The sequence below is a fragment of the Muntiacus reevesi genome, chromosome X, assembly GCF_963930625.1.
Source record: "Muntiacus reevesi chromosome X, mMunRee1.1, whole genome shotgun sequence".
In the NCBI taxonomy this organism is placed as follows: Eukaryota; Metazoa; Chordata; class Mammalia; order Artiodactyla; family Cervidae; genus Muntiacus; species Muntiacus reevesi.
The window spans coordinates 115,827,383-115,852,021 of NC_089271.1; the positions used below are offsets into that span (position 1 = coordinate 115,827,383).

The 24,639-nt window shown below is 37.7% G+C and overlaps 1 protein-coding gene across 1 annotated transcript in view; it reads right to left on the reverse strand.

Moving 5' to 3' along the window:
- The window catches only part of ADGRG4 (adhesion G protein-coupled receptor G4), a 106,302-nt gene that overhangs the window by 33,577 nt on the left and 48,086 nt on the right, over window positions 1-24,639 (reverse strand). Inside the window, 8 exon segments of the mRNA XM_065916860.1 lie at window positions 6,491-6,502; window positions 7,645-7,811; window positions 10,334-10,474; window positions 10,476-10,548; window positions 19,343-19,461; window positions 21,226-21,358; window positions 22,367-22,530; window positions 24,137-24,190. Coding sequence (XP_065772932.1) covers window positions 6,491-6,502; window positions 7,645-7,811; window positions 10,334-10,474; window positions 10,476-10,548; window positions 19,343-19,461; window positions 21,226-21,358; window positions 22,367-22,530; window positions 24,137-24,190 — 863 coding nt within the window.

Here is a 24,639-nt window from a genome sequence, read left to right on the forward strand (position 1 = left end):
TAAAGAATCTGCCTGCAATGCAGGTTCAATCCTTGAGTCAGGAAGATCTCTTGGAGAAGGGAATGGCTACCCACTCCAGTATTCTTGCCTGGAGAATCCCATGGACAGAGGAGCCTGATGGGCTACAGTCCATGGGGTCACAAAGAGTTGGACATGTCTGAAGCCACTGAGCTTGCAAACATAAAAGGCTACTTTTAGTCTCAATTTCACTAAGACTCTTTAAAGCAATAATTATAACATTGTCTAGTGGAGTTTCTGATCTTGTTAGTAATAATACATATGACAACTATAACATAAAAGACAGAGGGTATAGGGACTTCTTTGACAGTCCAATGGTTAAAACTCTGTGTGTCCACTGCAGAGGGTGCAGGTTTGATCCTTGGTCAGGGAACTAAGAGCCTGCATGCCACACAGTCAAAAAGAAGAAAAAAAAAAACCCAGAGAGAGTGAGAGAGAAAATTTCTTGAACTGAACAAAAATGAAAATACAGCATATGAACCTAAAAGCGTTTTTAAAAAGACAGAGGGTATATATAGATATGTATAGTTAAAGTTTCTACATTTTCCATGAAGTGGTACAATAGTACCTCTAAGTAGACTGCAAAAATATAAGGATATATATTGTAATCTCTAGAGCAACCATTAATAATTCAAATAGACATAACTAAAGAGGCAGAAAAAATTAAAATTCAGTTATAAAAAATATTAAATCAAAAGGAACAAAAACCAGAAGGACAGATAGAAAATAAAATCAAATGGTAGTCCTAAATACACAACCATATCAAAAATTATGTTAAATGTTAAAGAAGTACACACTCTATTAAAAGGCAGATATTTTCAGATGGATAAAAAATGAGACACAAACTGTGTGCTATCTATAAGTGCACAAATACAAAGTAAGTGGTTGAAAAAAATATTATGTATGTATATGTATACATACAGTAAGTATAAGAAAGCTAGAATGACTATATTAAAACCATATAAAATAGATTACAAGACAAAGAGTATTATCAGAAATAAGAAAGGCTATTTCATAATGATAAACAGGTTAGGATTAGAGGTATAGTCAGGAAGACATGACAACATAAGTGTATATTCACTTAATAAACAAAGCAAAATGTGATGCAACTAAAGGGATAAATACACGATTTCACAATCCAAGTTAGACATCTTAGCACCCCTTTAAACTAGGAAACAACCAAGAAAAAATCAGTAAAAATGTAAATGATCTGAACACTATCAATCACCTTGAGATTTAATTGATATTTGCAGTACAGCATATCCAACAACTGTAGAATGCAAATTTTTTCAAGTGCACATGAAGCATCAAGGTTTTCAAGTGTATGAAACACCAAAATAGATCATACACTGGGATATAAATCAAATGTCCATAAATTTAAATGGATTGAAGTTAAACTGAATATATTCTGTAACCAGAATGAAATAAACATGATATCAACAGCGATAATATATCTTAGATATATCCCAAATATTTGGGACTTAACAAGTACACTCCTGGGACTTCCCTGGTGGTCTAGTGGTTAAGACTTTGCCTTACAATGAGGGGGTGCAGGTTTGATCCCTGGTCGAGGAGCTAAGAGCCCACATGCCTCATGGCCAAAAACCAAACATAAAGCGGAAGCAATATTGTAACAAATTCAACAAATGCTTTTAAAAAATGGTCCACGTCCAAAACCTCTTTAAGAAATAAACAAATGAATACACTCCTGAATAATTCATGGATCATGAATATTTTGAACTGCTGATGACGAAAATACGTATCAAAAATTGCAGACTACAACTTAAAGCAGTACATAGAAAGATATTTATAGCTTTTTATGACTACATTATTAATAGAAAAGAAGAAAGGTCTAAAGTCAGTGGTTTATGGATCTACCTTAAGAAGCTAAATAAGGAAGAACAAGGTAAACTCACAATAAATACAAGGAAGGAAATATTAATAATAAAGATAGCAAGAGCAAGCCAAGTCACTTCAGTTGTATTTGACTCTTTGCCACCACATGGACTACAACCCACCAGGCTCCTCTGTCCATGGGATTTTCCAGGTGAGAATACTGGAGTGGGTTGCCCTGCACTCCTCCAGGGGATCTTCCCAACCTAGGGATCGAACATGCATCTCCTGTGGCTCCTGCATTGCAGGCAGATTCTTTACCACTGAGCCACCAGGCAAACCCAATAATAAAGATAAGATATTAACAAAATAGAAAATAAAAAATTAACAAAGCCAAAAATTTGTTCTTGGAAAGGATCAACAAACTTGAAAATATCCCTAGTTATACTGATCAAGAAAAAAAGAGCTAGAAAAGAAAATTATCAATATCGAAAATGAAAGAGAGATTATCACTATAGATCAGAGACTGACAAACTGGTCAGCAAGGCAAATCGCACCAAGGGCCTATTTGGTAGGACTAAATATGGCTTTTATATTTCATATTTTAAATGTTGTGAAAAAGAAAGAAGGAAGGAAGAAGGGAAGAAAGGAAGCAAGCAAAGCAAAGAAAAAATGTGCAGGAGAGGGAGACCATTTATAGCTTATGAATCCTAAATTATTTACTATCTTCCTTCTACAGAAAAGTTTTGCTGACCACTCATAAATGTTATAGATGTTAAGAAATAATAGGAATGTTATGCACAACTTCTGCCAATAAACTTGAAAAGCTAACTGAAATAAATTCTTAGAAAAATATAACTAACCAAAATAGACACAAGATGAATCAGAACATCAGAAGGGCTCTGCACCCATTAAACAAGTTGGATTTGGTATCACAATACTTCCCATAAAGAAATTCCAGACACAGAGAGTTTCCTAGTGAGCCCTATCAAGCATTTAATGAAGAAATAACATCAATGTCACACAAACTGTTTCTGAAAGAGTTTTATAAAGTTGGCAAAACACCAACCCAAAGTCTGATAAAGAAACTAGAGGGAAAAAAAAAAACTTTTAGGAGCTTCTCCAGTGGCTCAGTGACAAAGAATCTGCCTGCCAATGCAAAAGATGCCGGTTCGATCCCTGATCTGGTAAGATTGCACATGCCTTGGAGCAACTAAACCAGTGCGCCACAATACTAAGCCTGTGCCGCAGAGCCCGTGCTCTGCAATGAGAAACCACCACAATGAGAAGCCCGCACACCGCAACTAGAGAAAAGTCGGTGTAGCCCCTAAGACCCAGTCAAGTCATAAACAAATAAATAATTTCAAACCTACATCCTTCATGAATATAAGTGCTAAAATACTTAACAAAATATTATCAAGTTGAAAATACCACTATATAAAAATGATAAAACATCATAATCACTAGGGTTTCTTCCAAAAATGCAAAGATTGGTTTAACATCCTAAAATCAATGTGATTTACCATATTAGATAATGGACAAAAGCCAAATGATGATTTCAAGAGATACAGAAAAAGCATTTAAAAAAATTCAACAACCACTCATAGTAAAAATTTTCAGCAAACTAGGAACAGAAGAAAACTTCCTTAATCAAATAAAGGGTATTTAAAAAACAAAACAAAAACACGACTAATATCATAGTAATAGTAAAATAGTGAATACTTTTCTCCTGATATCAAGACAAGATGTTCACTATCACCACTTAGTCAACATTTTATTGCAAGTACTAATATCAAGATAAGTCCAGAAGAAGGAATAAAAGGAATAAAAATTAATGAGAAAGATGCCTAATGTCACTATTTTCAGATGGCATTGCATAGAAAGGCCCAAATAATCTCTAAAACAACTACTACAGCTAATAAGTGAGTTTAGCAAGTTCATAGGATACAAAATTTAGATATATGATAGATGGATGGATAGATAGTGAGAGATTGGTGATAGATATAGCTTATCAATTTTATTTTTAAATACAGCAGATAATTGTAAACTTTATTTTTAAATTAAATTTAAATATAATTTCACTTGTACTAAGTCAGAAAAAGAAAGACAAATATCATATGATATCACTTATATGTGGAATCCAAAATATGACACAAATGAATCATGGACATAGAGAGTAGACTGGTTGTTGTCAAGGGGGATGGGGTTGGGTGAGGGTTTGATTTAATGTAAATTGGTATATACAGAATGGATAAACAATAAGGTCCTACTGTGTAGCACAGATAATTGTATTAAATATCCTGTGATAATCATAATGGAGAAGAACATGAAAAATAATGTACATATATAGAGAGATATAACTGAATTGTTTTGCTGTATAGCAGTAATTAACACATTGTAATTGGATGTGAGAGTTGGACTATAAAGAAAAGCTGAGCGCCGAGGAACTGATGCTTTTGAACTGTGGTGTTGGAGAAGATTCTTGAGAGTCCCTTGGACTGTAAGAAGATCGAACCAGTCCATCCTAAAGGAGATCAATCCTGAGTGTTCATTGGAAGGACTGATGTTGAAGCTGAAACTCCAATACTTTGGCCACCTGATGCGAAGAGCTGACTCATTTGACAAGACCCTGATGCTGGGAAAGATTGAAGGCAGGAGGAGAAGGGGAAGACAGAGAATGAGATGGTTGGATGCCATCACCGACTCAATGGACATGAGTTTGGGTAAACTCCAGGAGTTGGTGATGGACAGGGAGGCCTGGTGTCGCAAAGAGTCAGACATGACTGAGCAACTGAACTGAACTGAACTGAATTAAACTATACTTCAATTAAAAAAATTTTAATTCCATTTGCAACAGTATCAGAAAAAATATCTAGGATGACTTTAACAAAAGACAGGCAATACCTCTCCATTTAGCACTCATGGTTGATTCATGTCGATGTATGGCCAAAACCACCACAATATTGTTAAGTAGTCAGCCTCCAATTAAAATAAAAAATTAATTAAAAAAAAGAAAAAGAAATAAATAAAAGGGAAAAAAGCATTGCTGAGAGAAATTAAAATAGACCTGAATAAATGTTCCTGGATAAATATTACAAGATTCGATATTACTAAGTAATCAATTCTCCCAAAATTGTGCAATCCCAATTATAATCTTGGCAAGGTTTTTTCCTACAAATTGACAGGCACATTTGAAAATTCACATGTAACTATATGGCTGATTCATGTCAATGTATGACAAAACCCACTGAAATGTTGTAAAGTGATTGGCCTCCAACTAATAAAATAATATTTAAAAAAAAAAAAAAATAAATAAATAAAATGGCTGAAAGAAAAAAAAAAAAAAAAAAAAAGAAAATTCACATGGACATACAAAAGGCCTGGAATAACCACAGCAATCTTGAAAAAAAACAAAGTTGAAGGATTCCCACTACTTGATTCAAGACTACAGGAATAAAGATAGTGTGATATATATATATATTTTTTTGACAAAAAATCAATAGAACTGAACAGAAAGCTCAAAAATAAACCTACACAAGGAATTCCATGGAAGTCCAGTGGTTAGGACTCTGTACTCTCACTACCAGGGGCCCATGCTGGGGAACTAAGATCCCACAAGCCATGCAGTGGGGTCAAAATAGAATTTTTCTTAAATAGACCTATACTTACATGAGTATTTGATATTTTGTCAAAGGTGCCAAAGTAATTTATGGAGGAAGGAAAATCTTCAATAAATGATGCTGCAATAACTGAATTTCTAAATGGAACAAAATTAACTCCAAACCACACACCATACCACACTTCATACCATACAAAAAATTAGGTTCAATTAATTAGGATTATCATCCTAAATGTAAAAATTGAAACCATAGATCTTTTAAAGGAAAGAGTATCTTCATGATCTGTTAATAGGCAAAGATTTCTTAATCAAGTCATATATTGTTATTCATGAAAAAAAAAACTGATGAATTATACCTCACCAAAATTACAACTTAAGCTCATCAAAAGACACCACTTATCTAATAGATAAACCACAGAGAAAATATTTTCAAAACATGTATCTGACTTATATCCAGAAGTTGTAAAAAAAAATACTTTCAACTCAATAAGAAGAAGACAAACAATCCAACTGAAAAATAGGCAAAAATTTTAACAGATATTTTACCAAAGATATAGAAAAGGCCAATACAAAAATGAAAAATCGCTCCATATCCTTAACCACTTTAAAAAGGAGTATGGTTGGTTCTCACAAATTTAAACATATAACTTATGAACCAGCATTTTCATTCATAGGTATTTACTCAGTTCAGTTCAGTTCAGTTCAGTCGCTCAGTCATGTCTGACTCTTTGCGACCCCATGAACCTCAGTACTTCAGGCCTCCCTGTCCATCATCAACTCCTGGAGTTTACCCAAACACATGTCCATTGAGTTGGTGATGCCATCCAATCATCTCATCCTCTGTCATCCCTTCTCCTGCCTTCAATCTTTCCCAGCATCAGGGTCTTTTCAAAAGGGTCAGCCCTTCACATCAGGGGGCCAAAGCATTGGAGTTTCAGCTTCAACATCAGTCCTTCCAATGAACACCCAGCACCGATCTCCTTACTCAAGATAAATGAAAATATATATCCATACAAGGACTTTTACCTAAATCTTCAATGCAGCACTGAACACAATAGCCCCAAACTAGAAACAATCCAATCTGTAATATATCCATACAATGGAATATTAGTCAGCAATAAAATGAATAAACTACAGAAACAGAAGAATGAATCTCAAAAAAAAATCCTACCGTAGTACATAGAAGAAGCCTTATACAAGACAGTACGTATCATATAATTCATTTATATAAAGTTCTAGAACAGGCAAAACTATGTTTTAAAAAAAATCAGAACAGTGATAGGCAACAGAGGTAGCTGTCACAGGGATTAATGGGAACAGACACAGGAGGACTTTCAGGAGGGATAACAGTGTTTTATATCTTGACAGGGGTTTGAGTTACACAGATATACACGTTTGTCAAAAATCAGAGAAAGTATACTTCAAATCTTCAAATTTATGCTTTCCCCATATACAAACTTTATAATATTTTAAACTATAAATTTAAAAAGACTGCTCTCCCAAATTGTTCTGAGCCAGGGTTGGTGGACAAATGAGGTAGTGTGGAGTAGAGAAAAGGGTTCAGACTTTAAAGCCAACCAGACATAAATTTGACTTCTAGCTCAGTCATTAGATTGTGTGTCTTTGGAAAAATTACTTAATTTCTCTGTTTCCTTATGTGTACAGATGAAATAGTAGCACAATGCCCAGCATATAGTAAGTGCTCCATAAATGGCTTGTGTTAGTTGCTCAGTCATGTCCAACTCTTTGTGACCCCATGGACTACAACTGCCAGGCTCCTCTGTCTACTGGCTTTCTCAGGCAAGAATACTGGAGTGGGCTGCTATTTCCTTCTTCAGGGGGTCTTCTAGATCCAGGGATTGATCCCAGGTCTCCTCCATTGCAGGCAGATTCTGTATCCACTGAGCCACCATAAATGGTAGTTATTGATAAACTGACCTTTGGGAAGATTTGGGATCACAGGACCAAAAGCGGTATTATTGCATACCTCATGGACACTGTTCCAACTAAGCTGTTGGCTTACAAAGGGTTATGCATGAATCTTCCCTGGGATATTTGTATTTTCATAAGGCTCCATGAAGGTTAAAAAAGTACCCCATCTCCTTCCAAGGAGTAGATGAATGAAGATTAGGAGCAGTGTTTGGCTGATTTGCTCTCACTACCCTGAGCTCCACACACCTCAGGCTCTGTGCCTTCTTTATAGGAGAGAATGCTGAAGGCCATGCCTTCAAATGTGTGGTCCACCCATAGGACAGCCAAAGCCAGCCTGGCCACCATCAGATTTGCTGTCCTCCCAGGAAACTCCATCTTGTGATCAGCACGCTCAATTATCCTCATAATTCTGCAAGGAATAACAGGTAGAGAAGAGTATTCTTAGCTTTTGAATGTAAAACCCATCCTCCTTATAAAATATCCTCTACATAAAATTTTCTTTGAGATTTAATCACTATCTTTATATTGCTTAGCAATTACTAGATAAGAGCATAGACTTTGGAGTCAGAGCAGCTGAAATTTAAAGCTTAGTTGCTCTAATTTCTAACTGTGTGGGCAAATCAAATGACCTCATCAAGCTTCAGTCTCCTCATTTGCAAAGTTAATAATATGAGCACTCATCTCAAAAGAATGTATTAAAGATTAGATGAAATTGATATATGTAAAGCTAGATCCTGCAGGGTCTCATAAACCAAGAAATTTGGATTTTAGTCTATATGTAACAGAAATCTACTTGAGTGTTTTTAAAAGCAAGACAATAACATGATCTGATATATGCATTAAAAGATCATTCTGTAGAAGACAGACCACAGAGAGGCAAGAGCAGAGGCTGGGAGATCAGTTAAGAGGTTATCGTAGAAGGTCAGCTGAGAGAAACGGTGCTAGGCCTAAAGTGGTAGTGGTGGCAATGGAGAGAAGTAGATGGTTTCCAGGAATAATATGCCAGCAAATGTGGAAACCTCAGAAGTGGCCACGGGACTGGATAAGTTCAGCTTTCATTCCAATCTCAAAGAAGGGCAATGCCAAAGAACATTCAAACTACCACACAATTGTGCTCATTTCACATGCTAGCAAGGTAATGCTCAGAATCCTTGAGGCTAGGCTTCAATAGTACAAGAACCAAGAACTTTTAGATTTACAAGCTGGATTTGGTAAAGGTAGAGGAACCAGAGATCAAATTGCCAACATCCATTGGATCTTAGAAAAAGCAAGGGAATTCCGGAAAAACATCTACTTCTGCTTCATTGACTAGGCTAAAGCCTTTGACCGTATGGATCACAGCAAACTGTGGAAAATTCTTGAAGAGATGGGATTACCAGACCACCTTACCTGCCTCCTGAGAAACCTGCATGTGGGTCAAGAAGCAACAATTAGAGCCAGACATGGAACAAGGGACTGGTTTCAAATTGGGAAAGGAGTACACCAAGGCTGTATATTGTTACCCTGCTTATCTACCTATATGTAGAATACATTGTGGAAAATGCCGGGTTGGATGAAACATAAACTGGACTCAAGATTGCTGGGAGAAATATCAATAACCTCAGATATGCAGATGATAGCACCCTTATGGCAGAAAGCCAAGAGGAACTGAAGAGCCTCTTGATGAAGGTGGAAGAGGAGAGTGAAAAAGCTGGTTTAAAACTCAACATTCAAGAAATGAAGATCATGGCATCTGGTCCTATCTCTTCATGGCAAATAGATGGGGGAAAAATGGAAACAGTGACAGACTTTATTTTCTTGGGCTCCAAAACCACTGCAGATGGTGACTGCAGCCATGAAATTAAAAGACGCTTGCTCCTTGGAAGAAAAGCTATGACAAACCTTGACAGCATATTAAAAAGCAGAGACATCACTTTGCCAACAAAAGTCCATATAGTCAAAGCTATTGTTTTTCCAGTAGTTGTGTATGGATGTGAGACGGTGCTATGTCACTTCAGTCAAGTCTCTTTGCAACCCTATGGACTGTAGCCTACCAGGCTTCTTTGTCCATGGGGATTCTCCAGGCAAGAATACTGGGGTGGGTTGCCGTGTGCTCCTCCAAGGATTCTTCCCAACCCAGGGATCAAACCTGTGTCTCTTATGTGTCCTGCATTGGCAGATTGGTTCTTTACCAGTAGTGCCACCTGGGAAGCCTGGGATGTGAGAGTTGAACCATAAAGAAGGCTGAGCACCGAAGAATTGACGCTTTCAAGCTGTGGTGCTGGAGAACACTCTTGAGAGTCCCTTGGACAGCAAGGCGATCCAACCATTCAATCCTAAAGGAAATCAATCCTGAATATTCATTGGAAGGACTGATGCTGGAGCTGAAGCTCCAATTCTTTGGCTACCTGATGTGAACAGCCAACTCACTGGAAAAGACCCTGATGCTGGGAAAGATTGAGGGCAGGAGGAGAAGGCAGTGACAGAGAATGAGATGGTTGGATGGCGTCACTGACTCAATGGACATGAATTTGAGCAAACTCTGGGAGATAGTGAAGGACAGGGAAGCCTGGTGTGCTGTAGCCCATGGGGTCACAAAGAGTGGGACCCAACACAGGGAAGTAATTAGTGTCCTCAAGTTTTTTTGCTTAAGCATTGGGTGGATGCACTATGTAGAAATGGGGAACATTGGGGAACACCAGGAAATTGAACGTTTGACTTGGGATAATTATTTATTTGGAAAGTTGCTGTCATTAAGGTTCAGTTAGAATTTGAATGCATTCTTTCACAATTGGGATTCCAAGAGGATGACGCCATCATGTTGTACTAACGAAGCATTCAACCCATAGCTACCTGACCTTTAGAATTATTAATGCCTGTATGCAAAGGGATTAACAATATATATTTTAAATATTTTGAAATAACTTATTTTACCAAAGTACTAGTACTTACTCTTTGCTTACTTCATGCAGATCAGATGCTGAATTGTTTTGCTTTCCCAAAGCAGCACTGATTATTTGTAATATAGTCTGGGTTAGGTTCATACTTACCACATCACATTGTGAAATATCAGATACTTTTGAAACAATAGTCTGTTTCTTCTTCATCCAGAAGAGGGGATTCATTGATTAAATTTTAAATGTGCTCTGCAACATCATTCACATTTTCTGGGGAAAGAAAATTGAAATATAAAAGGTGCTGCATTACCTAGTTTTGGGCCATGCTGTTCTTTCCCTTCAAAAAGTAAAGGCAGTAAAATGGAAACATATACCAAGTTAGCAAAATTTGTGAAGGAAACACTGGACTTCAATTTCTACAATTGATGGAGTCCCAGAAAGTAGCACATAAGTCAAATTTTTATTCACTAAATCCTTTTTTAAATACTCCCCTAGGGAAACCTTTCTTGTCACTAAAGATTATCTTGCAATTAGATTCTAATTAAGTTAAGACTTTTGAGTATTGGATTGAGTTAAGTAGATCCCATCTGTACTCAAATATCATACTCACTCTATGCTTTCATAATCAAGGATGGTGATTATGTTGTTCTGTCAAGAACCAGCAACGTGCAGAACAAAAGCAAATATGGACCACATAACAATAAAGAGCACTTCAGGTTTTTCTAGAGAGTAAGAACAATAGATATTAATTCACCCACTTTTTTCTTCACTTTTTATTATGGAAATTTTTAAATATGCACAAAAGTAGAAAGAATAGTATAATGAATCTCAATGTACCTCATGAATCACCTAGCTTCAACAAGTGTGAATGAAGAGCTAATCTTATTTTATCTACAATTCCACCTACCTTCTCCCAACCCCAGATTATTTTAAAGCAACCCCCAGACATCATATCATTTCCTCCATGAACACTTCAGAATGCATCTCTAAAACAAAGGACTACAATTATCCTCCAGATAAAAATAAAAAGTAATAAAACAAAAAACTTTGTCAGAACCACAATACCAATATCATATCTTTTAAAAGTTTATAATAATACTCAATATTATCAAATATCCTGTCAGTGTTCAAAAGTCCTCATGTCTCGTAAGTGCTTTTTAAAAGTAGTTTTTTGTTGGGATCATCACCCAGTGTTAAACAGCGTTATTAGACAAATACAAAACTAGACTTTAGTTTGATATAACCTAAGTTATATCAAGAAGCAGTATTCTTGTCTGGAGAATCCCATGGACAGAGGAATCTGACAGGCTATAGTCCACGGGTTCGCAAGAGTCAGACACGACTTAGCAACTAAAGAGAGAGAGAGATGAAGCTGGGCTCTCTTGTGGTGCCCTCCCAGCTTAAAACACTCACATTCAAGTCCAATAATCAAAATATAATGGAAAATAATTGAAAAATAATGTGAAAGCCAACAATAAATGATTTTGAGAAATTTCTTTAAAAAAGAAAAATAGAGTCTGTTGAGAAAAATTCCAGAGAGAGATTACATTCATAACACACTTAACCCAAGTTATATTACAAATGACCAACTCTTTCTCTCACTGTTTCTCTCTCTCTCTGCATCCTCCGCAGTTGGCAGCATCTCTCCAAACCCCTCTCTCCTACTCCAAGCACCCCACAATTTTATCCCCAACATAGCTTACAAAGGCCATTTTTTTCTTTCTCCCATTTCCCTCTCATTTCTTGCTTTAATCTCTGTCTGTCTGTCTCTCTCTCTCTTTAGTCCGTTCTTATCAACACAAATTAAATAATCTTAACTGAGATCCTCTCAATTGTCCCTCTTTAACCATTACCCCAATCTGTCCAGCAATGGCAGAAAAATAGAGCATGCTCAGTCACAGATGTTTCTACTGCTCTTATTAAATTGTCCAGGCTTTGTTGTAAATGGGAGCTGCCTCCCTGGGTCATTATTCTTTGCGTTTCAGTGATGGGACTTCACTTCATGCACTCCCTGCTGTGGCCAAATGAAAGTAAACAATAGGCCAATGGGAGACTATTACATATTGTGGAAAGTAACTACAGATTTTTCATTGGCAGTTGTATGGTTTTTAAGCAAAATTCAAGACAAATTACATGCATTGTGTGAAAATTCTAAGTTCCCAAGCAAAAGCAATAAAAGGAGTCCTCCCTTATTAGCTGTAGAATAAATAACCTCCATTGCTTGAAGTAGTTAAGATTAATCTGCCAGTAATTACAATAATGAAAACAATAACATCAGTTATTCATTGAGCAACTTCTATAAGCCTGTGTTCTAGTTATCTACTGCTGCAGAACAAACAATCCCAAAACTTAATGACTTAAGACAACAGTTAATTGTTATCTCTCATTATTCTCTGTGTTGATAAACCTCAGGTGAGCACTTCTCATTTGGAGTCTCTCATGTAGGTGCAGTCAGATGACAGGTGGGACTGGAGTCATCTGAAGGTTAGACTGGACTGGAAATCCAAGATGACTCCCTCACATGCCTGGCAGTTGAGGCTACCATAGACTGGTCAGTTGAGGTTGTTGTCCTTGAGTCAGCTGAGGCTCTTCCCTACACATGACCTCTCCTGCTGGCTTAGGCTCAGTGGTACACTGGATCTGGTTTATGGTGTACTGGAGCCAGCTTGTATCAGCTATTGAGAACCAATTGTTATATTCTCAGGAATTTTGTGAGCCATTATTAAAAGTTAAATTACATAAACTTACAATTAAATAAAGCATATTACAAATAATAGTGATAATCAGAACTCATTACTTCCTAATTATTTTACTGCATTTTAATAATCTATGCTCTTGTGATTGTTTACATCTACTGTATTCATGAATCTCTTACCAACTTTATGTTCAGTGCTATATGTTGTAGTTTGTGTTCAGCCTTGGGAGGAGTATTACAGCAAAGCAATCAGCAAATGCTACAAATTTATTACTTTTTTCCCATAGAGCTTGCCATTAAACATTTCCCAGCACACCACTGTTTGGGCTTTTGGAGTCTGGGTTCTGAGAGGATGAGAACGTATCAATAGAAAGGAAGGAGAAGATTCCAGTCTTCTTAAAAGTTAGTTCCATAAATGGCACAGCAGTCACTACTGCCCAATTCTATTGGGTTAAGCAGTCACAAGCTAGCTCTGATTCTACTCTCAGTTGACAAGGAGGGAATGAATCGATGGTGGCTACTTTGGAGACAAGATACCATAGCAGGGCCATATACATGCATTTTTTTTCATCTCACCATCACCTTAAACCTATGTGGTAGGTACTAATATTGTCTTTTAAACAGATTAAGAAATTAAGACACAGAGATTCTAACCCAAATTTTAATCTAGGCCTACTTGATTCCAAAGCTAGTGTTCTTCAACATCATTTCCTACTACAGCATTTGTGCCTTTGTCCGTTTTCTCCATGGTGTTGGGCGTTGGAGCAGCTGTACTTTGCAGGCCTTCTCCCTGACATCCTGAGAATTACATCATTCTATGTCAATCACATACTCTTCTACCCTGATGGTGGAATGAACACAGACAGGAGACAATTTTGTGAAAAGTTCTAGCCAACTTCAGAGAGTGATGCAGCCTCAACATCATAGAGGTAACAAAAATTCAGCACAAAGAAGAATCTACAGAACTTTGAAATAAGGGTGGCTTTTCTAACTGTGATATTAAGGAGTTTTGTGAATTGAGAATTTAAGTGGGGAAGTGATGAGTTTTCTCCAATCAAGATATCTCACACTTGTCAGCAAGATTGAAAGCTAAAGAAAAATTGTTTCAATGTGAATGCATTTTTCTTTCCTTAACTGTACTCATTTGTCATTAAGCTTCTACCTTGCAAGGTGAAAGATTCTTCCAAAGCTAATAAATTTGATAGTTTATTTTTCAGTTGTATACATATAGTCACCCTCTCACTCTTCTGTTTCTCTGCAGATTTTTTTAAATAAAGTGACTTCTGACAGTTAATTTTCTAAAAATCCCAATCCAATGCCATGCTTCTGTTTTTGTTATGGTTGTTTGTTAACTTTTTCTTCCACAGAGAAAATTCTATTAGCATGTCTAAGAAAAATGTGTCACTCAAAAGGAGGGAGGCCAGCAGGAAACACAGACCTTTCTATCTTGCCACCCACTCACTTCAAGCTGCAACACTCTCTCTTGCCCTGACTCATGATTTCAGATCTAGAAACCATCAGAGATGTGCTTGCTTTTCTAATTCCTCTAGGTATTCCTTGCCTAGGATCTCGAATTTAAGTCTTCTGCAAAAAGACAAGACTCAGAAGTTCACTGCCTCAAGGCTCTTCCCTGGCCCTTTTGCAGGGTACTGGAATGCCTACATCTCAATTTCTAACTCTTCATGATAGGAGGAAACCACCGTATACAGTAGAGCAATGCCTGACAGGATGTGCATAAATGGAAATTCTGTGTGGAAAACTTTATGTATAATTTAAAAAACACTGACAAGCAGAGGCAGGACTTTCAGGATAGTGTAATAAGGAGAGGCTTAGGGAACCATTCACAAGAGAGATCTCTGGTGCTGGTCAAAGTTAGCTAAGATAATCATTCAAAGTCTCTGGAGGTTGATGGGAGATCTTACAGCAGACTGACAAGCATTTATTGAAGAAAATCTACAGAAATTTGTCAAGTGCAGTGGTGGGCCATGGCATCTGAACTAGGAACTGCACCCATCCTCCACAGATCTGCCTTGCAAATGAATAGTTCCACTGGGCTAAGCAGCTGAGAGTCACTTACCATCTCCCCCAGGTCCCTGAGATGGAAGAAGTATTCTGAGTGGATTTGATGGCAAGTGAACGTTTGCAGTTCCCACCTTTCCAGCTCTGGGCTATTGAAGATCCATACTAGGCAGTGGCAGCAGCTGAGTGTGAGCAGTAAGTCCCTCTTGTGCCCAAGTGCACACACAACTCCTGTTGCATAAGGAAGACCCTAGTGAAGTACCTGGTGAAGGGCATATTCACCACCACCACCACCACCAAGTTCTTGCCCCATAGGACAGATATTTTGCCCAGAGGAGGCTAGAAGAAAGACTCAAAGATTGGGAATACTCTTCTCCTAACAAAGGCACAGACTTTAATTGGATCAAACTGTGGAGCAATTTATACCCTAGGGTTTTGTGAAAAATAACAGAGCAATCAACTATCAACTAGGATGTTAACAACTGGCTGTGATACCAACAGAGGCAGCCCAGCCAGAAGCTCAGTGGGGAAATCAGAGAAATAGAGAGAACTCAGCTAGAGCCACAGTCATTCGTAGTGCTCGAGGAAAATGTATACATTTCCAAGGCTGCATCCACTGCAGGGGAAACAGACTTCACCAAACTGGTCTAACCAATGGCATTTTTTACAGAGATAGAACAAACAATTCTAAAATTCATATGGAACCACAAAAAAACCCTGAACAGCCAAATTGACCTTGAGAAAGTAGATCAAAGGCATTGCACTCCTTGATGTAAAAATGTATTACAGAGCTACAGTAATCAAAACAGTATGAAGTTTGTATGAAGACAGGCATATAAATCAATGAAATAGAATAGAAAACCCAGAAATAAATCCATATATCAACTGACGTTCAACGAGGATACCAAGAATATACAGTGACGTTCAACAAGGATGTCAAGAATATACAATGGGTGAAGAGAGTCTCTTAAACAAATGGGAAACTGGATATCCACATACAAAAGAATGAAATTGGACCTTTACCTTATACCACACACAAAAATCAACTCTAAGTGGATTTAAGACTTAAAACTTTAAAACTCCTAGAAGAAAACATAAGATAAAAGCTTCATGATATTGATCTTGGCAATGATTTCATTGATGTGACACCAAAAGCACAGATGACAAAAGCAAAAGTAAGCAAGTTGGACTACATCAAACTAAAAGCTTCTCACAACAAAGGAAATAATCAACAGAGTGAAAAGACAACCTACAGAAGGGAGAGAATATTTGCAAACCATACATTTGATAAGGGGTTAATTTCCAAAATATACCGCCCACTCAATAGAAGAAATCCCAGAGAACCCAATTTAAAAATAGGGTAAGAACTTGAGCATACACTTCTCAAAAGAAGACATACAAAAGGCCAATGGTATGTGAAAAGGTGCTCAACAGCACTAATCATCAAGGAAATGCAAATCAAAACCACAATGAGATGGCAATTATTAGAAATAAATAGATAACAAGTGTTGGCAAGGGTGTGGAGAAAAGGGCACCCTTATACACTGTTTATGTAAATGTAAACTGCTGCAGCCACTGTGGAAAATAATAAAAAGTTAAACATAGAACTACAATATGATCCAGCAATACCACTTGTGAGTATATATCCAAAGGATATAAACTTATTATCTCAAAGAGATATCTGCACTTCTTTGTTCATTGTAGCATTATTCACAATAGCAAATATATGAGAATAACCTAAGAACCTGTAGAGAGGTAATTGAATAAATAAAAATTTATTATACATATATATGTATACATACTTACAAAATGGAATATTATTCAGCCTTAAAAAAGAAGGAAATCCTGTCATCTGCAGCAACATGGATGAAACAGAAGGGTATAATGCTAAGTGAAATAAGCCAGACTCAGAAAGATCAATACGCATAATCTCACTTATATGTGGAATCTAAAATAGTCAAACTCACAGAAGCACAGAGTAAAATGGTGATTACCAGGGGTTAGAGGAGAGGAAAGTGGGGAGTTACTAATCAACAGGCATAAACTTTCAGTTAAGCAAGATGAATAAGTTCTAGATATCTGCTATAAAACATTGTGTCAGGTGTCAATAGTAATGCATTGTACATTTTAAAATTGTCAAGAAAGTAGGTCTCATGTAAAGTGTTCTTACAACTATAAAATTAAATTAAAAGAAGAAAGAAAGTAGATTGGGCTGGGAGAAAGAGGGAATGGAGAGTGATTGCTAACATGTATGGCATTTTGTTTAGGAGTGATTGGAATGTTCTAGAATTAGTGGTGATGGTTGCACAATCTAGTGAATACACTACAAAGCACTGAACTATACACATTACATGGCTGAATTTTATGTCAATATCTCCATAAAATTTTTAACTACATTGAGATTAACTTATCAAATCACAAACATCAAAAAATCTGATAACATGCTGTGCTGATTTGAAGATATTCAGAAACAGGCACTTTCACACCTTGTAAGTGGGAGTAGAAGTTGGTGCAACTATTACAGAGAGCATTTTGATATCATGAAAAGTATGATTGATTTGAAAAGATCCATGCACTCCAATGTTCATAGCACTATTTACAATAACCAATACATGGAAGCAATATAAACATCCATTGACAGATGAATGGATAAAGAAGATGTGGTACATATATGTGGAATATCACTCAGCCATAAAACAGTACGAAATAATGCCATTAGCAGCAGCACAGGTGGACTTACAAGTTATCACACTAAGCTAAGTAGGTCAGACAAAGACGAATATCATATGATATCACTCATATGTGGAATCTAAAATATGAGAGAAATGAACTTATTTACAAGGCAGAAACAGACTCAGACAAAACAAATTTATGGTTACCAAAGGGGAAGCAGGGAGGGATAAGTTAGGAGTTTGGGATTAACACACTACTATATACAAAACAGATAAACAAGTTCCCACTGTACACACAAGAAACTATACTCAATATTATGTAATAACGTACAATGGAAAAGAATGAAAATTTATATATATATATATGCACATGTATAACTGAATCACTTGGCTGTACATTTGAAACTAACACATTGTAAATTGACTATGCATGCAAGCCTGCTAAGTCATTTCAGACATGTCCGACTCTGTGACCCCATGGACTGTAGTCTGCCAGGCTCCTCTGTCCATGGGATTCTCCAGGCAAGAATACTAGAGTGGATTGCCATGCCCTCCTACAGGGAATCTTCCCAATCCAGGGATCGAACCCACATCTCCACAGCTCCTGCATAGCAGGCAGCTTCTTAACCACTGAGCCACCAGGTAAGCCCAAATTAACTATACTTCAATTTTAAAGCTTCCCTGATAGCTCAGTTGGTAAAGAATCCGCCTGTAATGCAGGAGACCCCGGTTCAATCCCTGGGTCAGGCAGATCCACTGAAGAAGGGATAGGCTACCCACTCAAGTAGTCAAAAATGCCAGAAGAAATAAAGCAAATAAGAAAAAAGAAATGCTAATGTAAAGTACAGTGTTATCAATTCAAAAAGTTTTGGCATAGCAAATAAAAATAATTTATCTTAAAAAAAGTATGATTGACCCAGCAATTCTACTTTTGGGAATTTATGCTTCGAGCATACCATACTTGCACATAATGACACATGCACAATGTCCATTACAGCAGTTTTTTAAAAAACAAGGTGTAATTATTAAGTTAAATGTCCATCCATATGGACATCCATAGGCAACAGTTTAAAGAAATCAATTGGGGTATATCTGTGTTAACACAACACAGTGAAAAAAAATAAGGAAGCTCTTCATACATTAATATTATAATTTCTGCAATATAATATTAAGAGAAAGAAGCAAGATACAGAACAGCATGTATATCACTCTCCACTACGTGTACAAAAAGGGAGGAAGAAAAAATAAGGGAGGAAGAATATACATACACATGCACATTTCCTTAAAGAGGCATAGATATCTCCATGGATACTAACTAAATGGCTGGGGTCAGCTGTGAGAGGGAGAGGTTTCATGGCATACCTTTTTTTATTTTTTCAATATTAAACTATATGAAGTATTATCTACTAAAACTCTAAAAAATTAAAATAAAACAAAAATAATAACTAACCAAATATTATAAAATAGAAAATATTATGAAACAAAAATCACTGACTGTTCTGACTTCTCACGCTCCACTCCCACTTTCACCACCAGTAAGTACCTCATTTCTGAAATTGGATTGTTGTCAGGTAGATTTTCCTATGGGAGATTTGCCTGTACTCTCTCTGATCTTAGGTCAAGTAGACAAACTAACTGAGGATCCATTATTTCTCTAATGTGTGCAGAATAGTCTCACCGTCACTTATTGTAATATTAGCAAGATCCACAATCTTATTAGGAAGCACTTGAAGCAATTTGCATTGTTTAAACTTTGGTTTTTCCCAGTGAGATTTGCCAGTGTCGATACTGATTGAGCTGAAAAAGAGAGGAGAGATGAATAGAATCTTCATTGTTGGAAGATGAGGTCAGAATAGTTTGAAAGCAAATGGTGAAGGAACATGGTATGTCTTTGGCATGCCACCCCTTAGCCTACTGCCAACTTCCTAGCTGAGATAGCAAAGGTAGGAACCCAGTGTTTGTACAGTGAAGAAAACTTCGCTCTTGGGGAGCAAGTGAATCTAGGGTTCCCATGCAGGAAGCATAGGCAGGCAAGAGAGCCCAAAATGGGGCAGGGGCACGTCCACTAGACCAAAAGTCAAGGCAGAGATTTTTGCCCCTCTGGACATGACTCCTACCCTCACCTTTGCCTCTTACCTTCATTTTAAGAGAAAATTTCTGTTAGAATTGTGGTCTCTATTTCAGCATATTCAGTCACTGAAGACAGTTAGTACAGCCCCGGCTGTGGTTCTTTGGCCCTCATCATCCACCCTCCACTATGCCTGATCCAATTCAAGCCAGTTCATTGCAAATCAGCTAACCCATTTATTGAGAGTCTTCTGTGTTCTAGGACTGGTAGTAGGTACTACAGACAAACAAGACAGCTCCTTGAGGAGCTTGCAACTTGGTGCTTTGAGATTGTAAATGTAAGTACATTTATTAGGCAAAACATGAAATGGAAAAACTGTAGAAATGAAACTGAATCTATTGAAACACCAAGCAAGGAGAACTTATTTGTAACTTTGGAGCTGAGCTGGGCTCTAAAAGAAGAGATGGAGAAAGTGCCCCCTTCCCACAAACAGAGCAAATAGCACAAGCAGAGAAACAGATGCAAGTCCAGAAAGGCAATGGTCCTTCTTGGGGGTGGGGGAGGAAAGGGGCCTGGGGGTCTTAAGTACTTTATTTAGGGTTTTGGACTCAATCCTTAAAGCAATATAGAATTGGAGTGGGGAATCGTCATGTTGGCAGCCATACTTCAGGAAAATGATGCTGGCAGCAGTGTGAAGTAGAGCTGGGGGTGGGGAGGTAGCAGGCAGTTAGAAGGCCAGGAGACTGCTCTAACTGTAGGCACCCAGGGAGTGACAGCAGGGTCAGAAAGGAAATGGCAGATGTGAGCTCTGTTTGTGACCATAAAAGCTGCACGACTGACTAAGTGACTAGATGCAGGGAAGAAGAGGTAGGACTCAGTCTAAGATGTCACCTTCCAAAAGACAGCTTTTACAGTTTTGTCAAAACTTGCTGTCCCTCTGCTCTGCCCACTTAAGTTAATGGCATAAACCATTAGCAAAGAGCAAGCAAAGAGGGGCTGATGAAAAAAGGAAAATGTTAAAGTCAAGAATAGTAGAGTGATTTAGTAAATTATTATGGCCCTTCAACGAGGTAGCTTTTGAGGCAGGTTTTTGAAAAGGTCATTAAGACAATAAATGTAAAGCATGGAAAATGTTTGATAAACCACTGAGTGAAAGGTTAAATGACATTACTGCTATAAGAAGGGTGAATACCACTACACGAAATTGAAAACGCATAAAAGGCTACATGGAAAAAAGTACAACCACCTAAAAGCACCTGTGTTCAGGTGGTAGGATCATGGGTTTTTTTTTCCTCTTTTGTCTTCTTGAAAATTTTTCTAGGTTATTATGTGGCATGTGTATGCTTAAGTAGACCCACAAGGTGAAAAAAAAGGAAGATGGGCACTAGAGGGGGAAGGAGGAGGTGTGCTCAGACAAATGGCTTGGAAACATGCTCACAATTAAGCAGATCTTTGTGTACCCAACTAGTAATTAGAACTTAGCTGGTGCATACCAGAGTCTAGTAGCACTTCCATCTTCATTTTTTATGCATCTAGTTTGGGCTGTCTTGGTAGGGTTGGTTAAGAGCCACTTATATGTTCCTTTGTATTGAGAGGCTGTTTCTTCGGCTTTGCACTTTCCGGGCTCTACAGAGAAAATGAATGCACATTTGAAAGGGCAAAAGGCACTTAAAAGTTTCATGAACATCCATTACCACCCATCATTATTATCCTGCACATAAACATCAGCAAATAAAAGGGGAAACTTTTCTACCAGGCAATTTAAAGCAGGTTGAAAATAACATTAAATTGAGTCTTTTTTTAAAATAAGACTCCCAGTCCCATCTCACATTTGGTCCCTTGCTTTAAAACTACCACTTGACAGGACAGTTTCTCTGCTTTAGTTTCATTAAAATGGTACATACGCATTGAAAAAAGTCAAGCCACACAAAGAGATGTAGAGTAAAAAATCGAAAGTCCCCACCTGCCGACTGCCCTCCTTCTGAGCGCAGTTGTTAATAGTTTGGGGTGCAGTGACCAGACACTAAAGGCTGACTTCTCTTTCTTAATGGACTTTGGGCTGGACTTGGTTTTCATAAATTCAATGTATTCCTCATCAGTAGTATAGATCAGGGTGCTCTGTTCTGATGTTGATGCTAAAAGCAAAGTTTTGCTGCCAAGTGTTGTCACATAAAGGGAGATGTGTCCTGAGCTAAGTTTTTGTGAGAAAGTCGCCATTTTTACTGACCACCCACTTGGTTTGTTTGATTCCAGAAATCAGGATGGCCAGAGAAGCAGGTCAGAAAGCCTTGCCCAGCCATACCAGTCTCCTCTCTAAGGTCATAAGACACCTTCCTCTCCTTCTCTGAGGATTTAAGCAAGAGAAAATGTGCTCCCACTCCACTGATGAACTGGCTGCTGCTAATATCCAGAGCAGGTCTATGGTCTCTGGTGACTCCTCTGATACTCTGGGTTTTTTTTACAAGCTCTTCCAGGTAAAAAGGCTGTCAGGGCACGATGAATACCAAGGATGTGGAAAGGAACTTGAAGACAGTTTCTCTCCCCCTCTGAAGGCAGGGTTTCTTGCTATGTATACATTCGGGACTTTATAAAAAAAAGGGAATTAATTCACATGAAAACACTCACCCAAATTACCTAGTTTTCTCACTGCAGCATGTCCAGACTTTACTGACAATATCAATTGATCTTGTGTGAAGTTTCCATGCATGAGGTTGCCATGTATTTTACTTTTGATCCTGCTAATCAATTTAGTGGGCTCTAAGGAAGAGCTGGCCTTTATAATGACCTGACAAAGACAGCTAAAAAGCAGAGCAAAAGAGAAAGATGTTCCAGTTATGGCCACAGAGTGCAACTTGGCCTGCGGTGCTGAAACTCTGTGCAGATGACTTAATTAGTAGTCCATAAATATCAAGCATTTTACAGCTATCAAGTGGCAAATCTTCAGAAATGATGGAGTACAGCACATTGAAATCATCTGATAAATGTTCTTGTATCCAAAACAAACAACTCAAAACCCATTTTTAAAAGAACAGTCAGCAACATTTGCATTATGTTGAAATTGACTAGCTATGCAATTTCTAGGGGTTTGTGATAATTAATAGAGAAGATGGAGCATTCAGAGAAAACCTTTTACTCTTCTGGTCTCTAATTTATCCATCATTACCTCAATAATAAGGCAAATAGGCATATGCTCAATTAGTCTAGAAAACTGTGTTCTGCAGAAGGCCTATTTCTATAATAAAATAATAATGATGATAATAATAGCAGCCAACATTTGTAGAGCTCTTGTTCTTCATGTTTTAATTCATATTATCACAAGAACCTTATGAGGTAGTGCTATTGTTACCCCCATTCTGCAGATAAAGAAACTGAGCCTTAACCAAGGTCACAAAGACCTAATGTCTTATTCTGGAATGTTCTGTCCATTAAAGATATGGTGTGAAAGAACAGGGCTGCCCTTAACTTCAAGCTCTATAGTGAGGTACTCAGGCATTCTCAGTATCTCTATCTTCCATTACAAAGCACATTTCAGACTCACAAGTTTACCTATGCTTTTTCTCCATTTCTGTTTGTAGATCCATCATTTGAAGAAATACTTTCTTATATTTCCTATCAGCTCTTAAAAGTCAGATATGCCTGTGTTTACTCAGAATTTCTCTCTATGTCCAATCGAAGCCACCCCCACCCCATCCCCACAACTGATCCATATTTAGTGAAGTCCTTGTTTATACTACCCATTCCGCTGGTAGCCAGTCTCTTCACAGCTTTCATCTTCTCACACCCTGAATATTTTAATAACCTTCCCATGAGCCTTCTGTCATTATATGTCCTTTTTTTTTCCTTTCTTTTTTTATTGGAATATAATTGTTTTACAATGTTGTGTAAGTTTCTGCTGTACAAGGTTAAACAGCTGTATGTATACATACACTCCTTCCCTCTTGAATCTCCCTTCCACCGACCCCCATCCCTCCCCCCTAGGTCTATATGTCCTTCTTGGGTTGCATCAGGCAGAACAACAATAATAGCCAGTGTTCCAGGAGGACCTGGACCACGGGCCTGAACAAGACTGAGGCTGCTTTCCAGGTTGTTTTGCAATTTCCCTGCTCAGTATTTCGTGGAGTTTTTTGATGACAACACTTTATTGCCCTATCCCTGAATTATGACCACTTTGGACCCCATTTTCTCTTCACTACAAAGAGGCAGCAGGCAGGCTGCTTGGCTGTGCTGTGACCAACTGAAGCAACTTATTTCTTGTAGGCAAGAGTCCAATTACAGCATCTGCAAAATAACCAGCAGGTACTTTGATCTCCCTCTGATAACTCAGACCAACAGGCTACACATACAGAATTAAATGAAAGAAAATTAAAAGTAAATGTACCAACTCTGAATAAACTCAGCTCCTACCTGTATGATATGTGGGAAATTGTAGCCAGTCCTTGCCCTTCTCTCTGTTTCAAATAACGCAAAAGAAAAGTACATAGTCACTGAAACCTTCAAACAAATGTCACAATTGACTACAGACCTATTGTTAACAACTACAATCATAATTATACTTTATATCTATGTAACCCATTGCCATCTACAAATCACCCACAAAACATCAATGCGTTTAGTCCTGACACCAACACTGTAGAGTGGATAATGCACAGATGTGTCACCCCATTTTCTAGTCTCAGAGAACTTAAATGATGTGCCCAGTATCCCACAGCTGACGGGTCACAGAACTGGCAGCAGAATCAAAGCCTTCAGGCTCTGGATCCAAACATGGTGATAAATTAAACACTACCATGCTCTACATCCTATACTAAGCACTCTATATGGGCTATTCCATTCCATCTTTCCAACACCCCTGTGAGGAATGGTCATATTATCATCTCCATTTTACAGATGAGGAAACTGAGGTACAG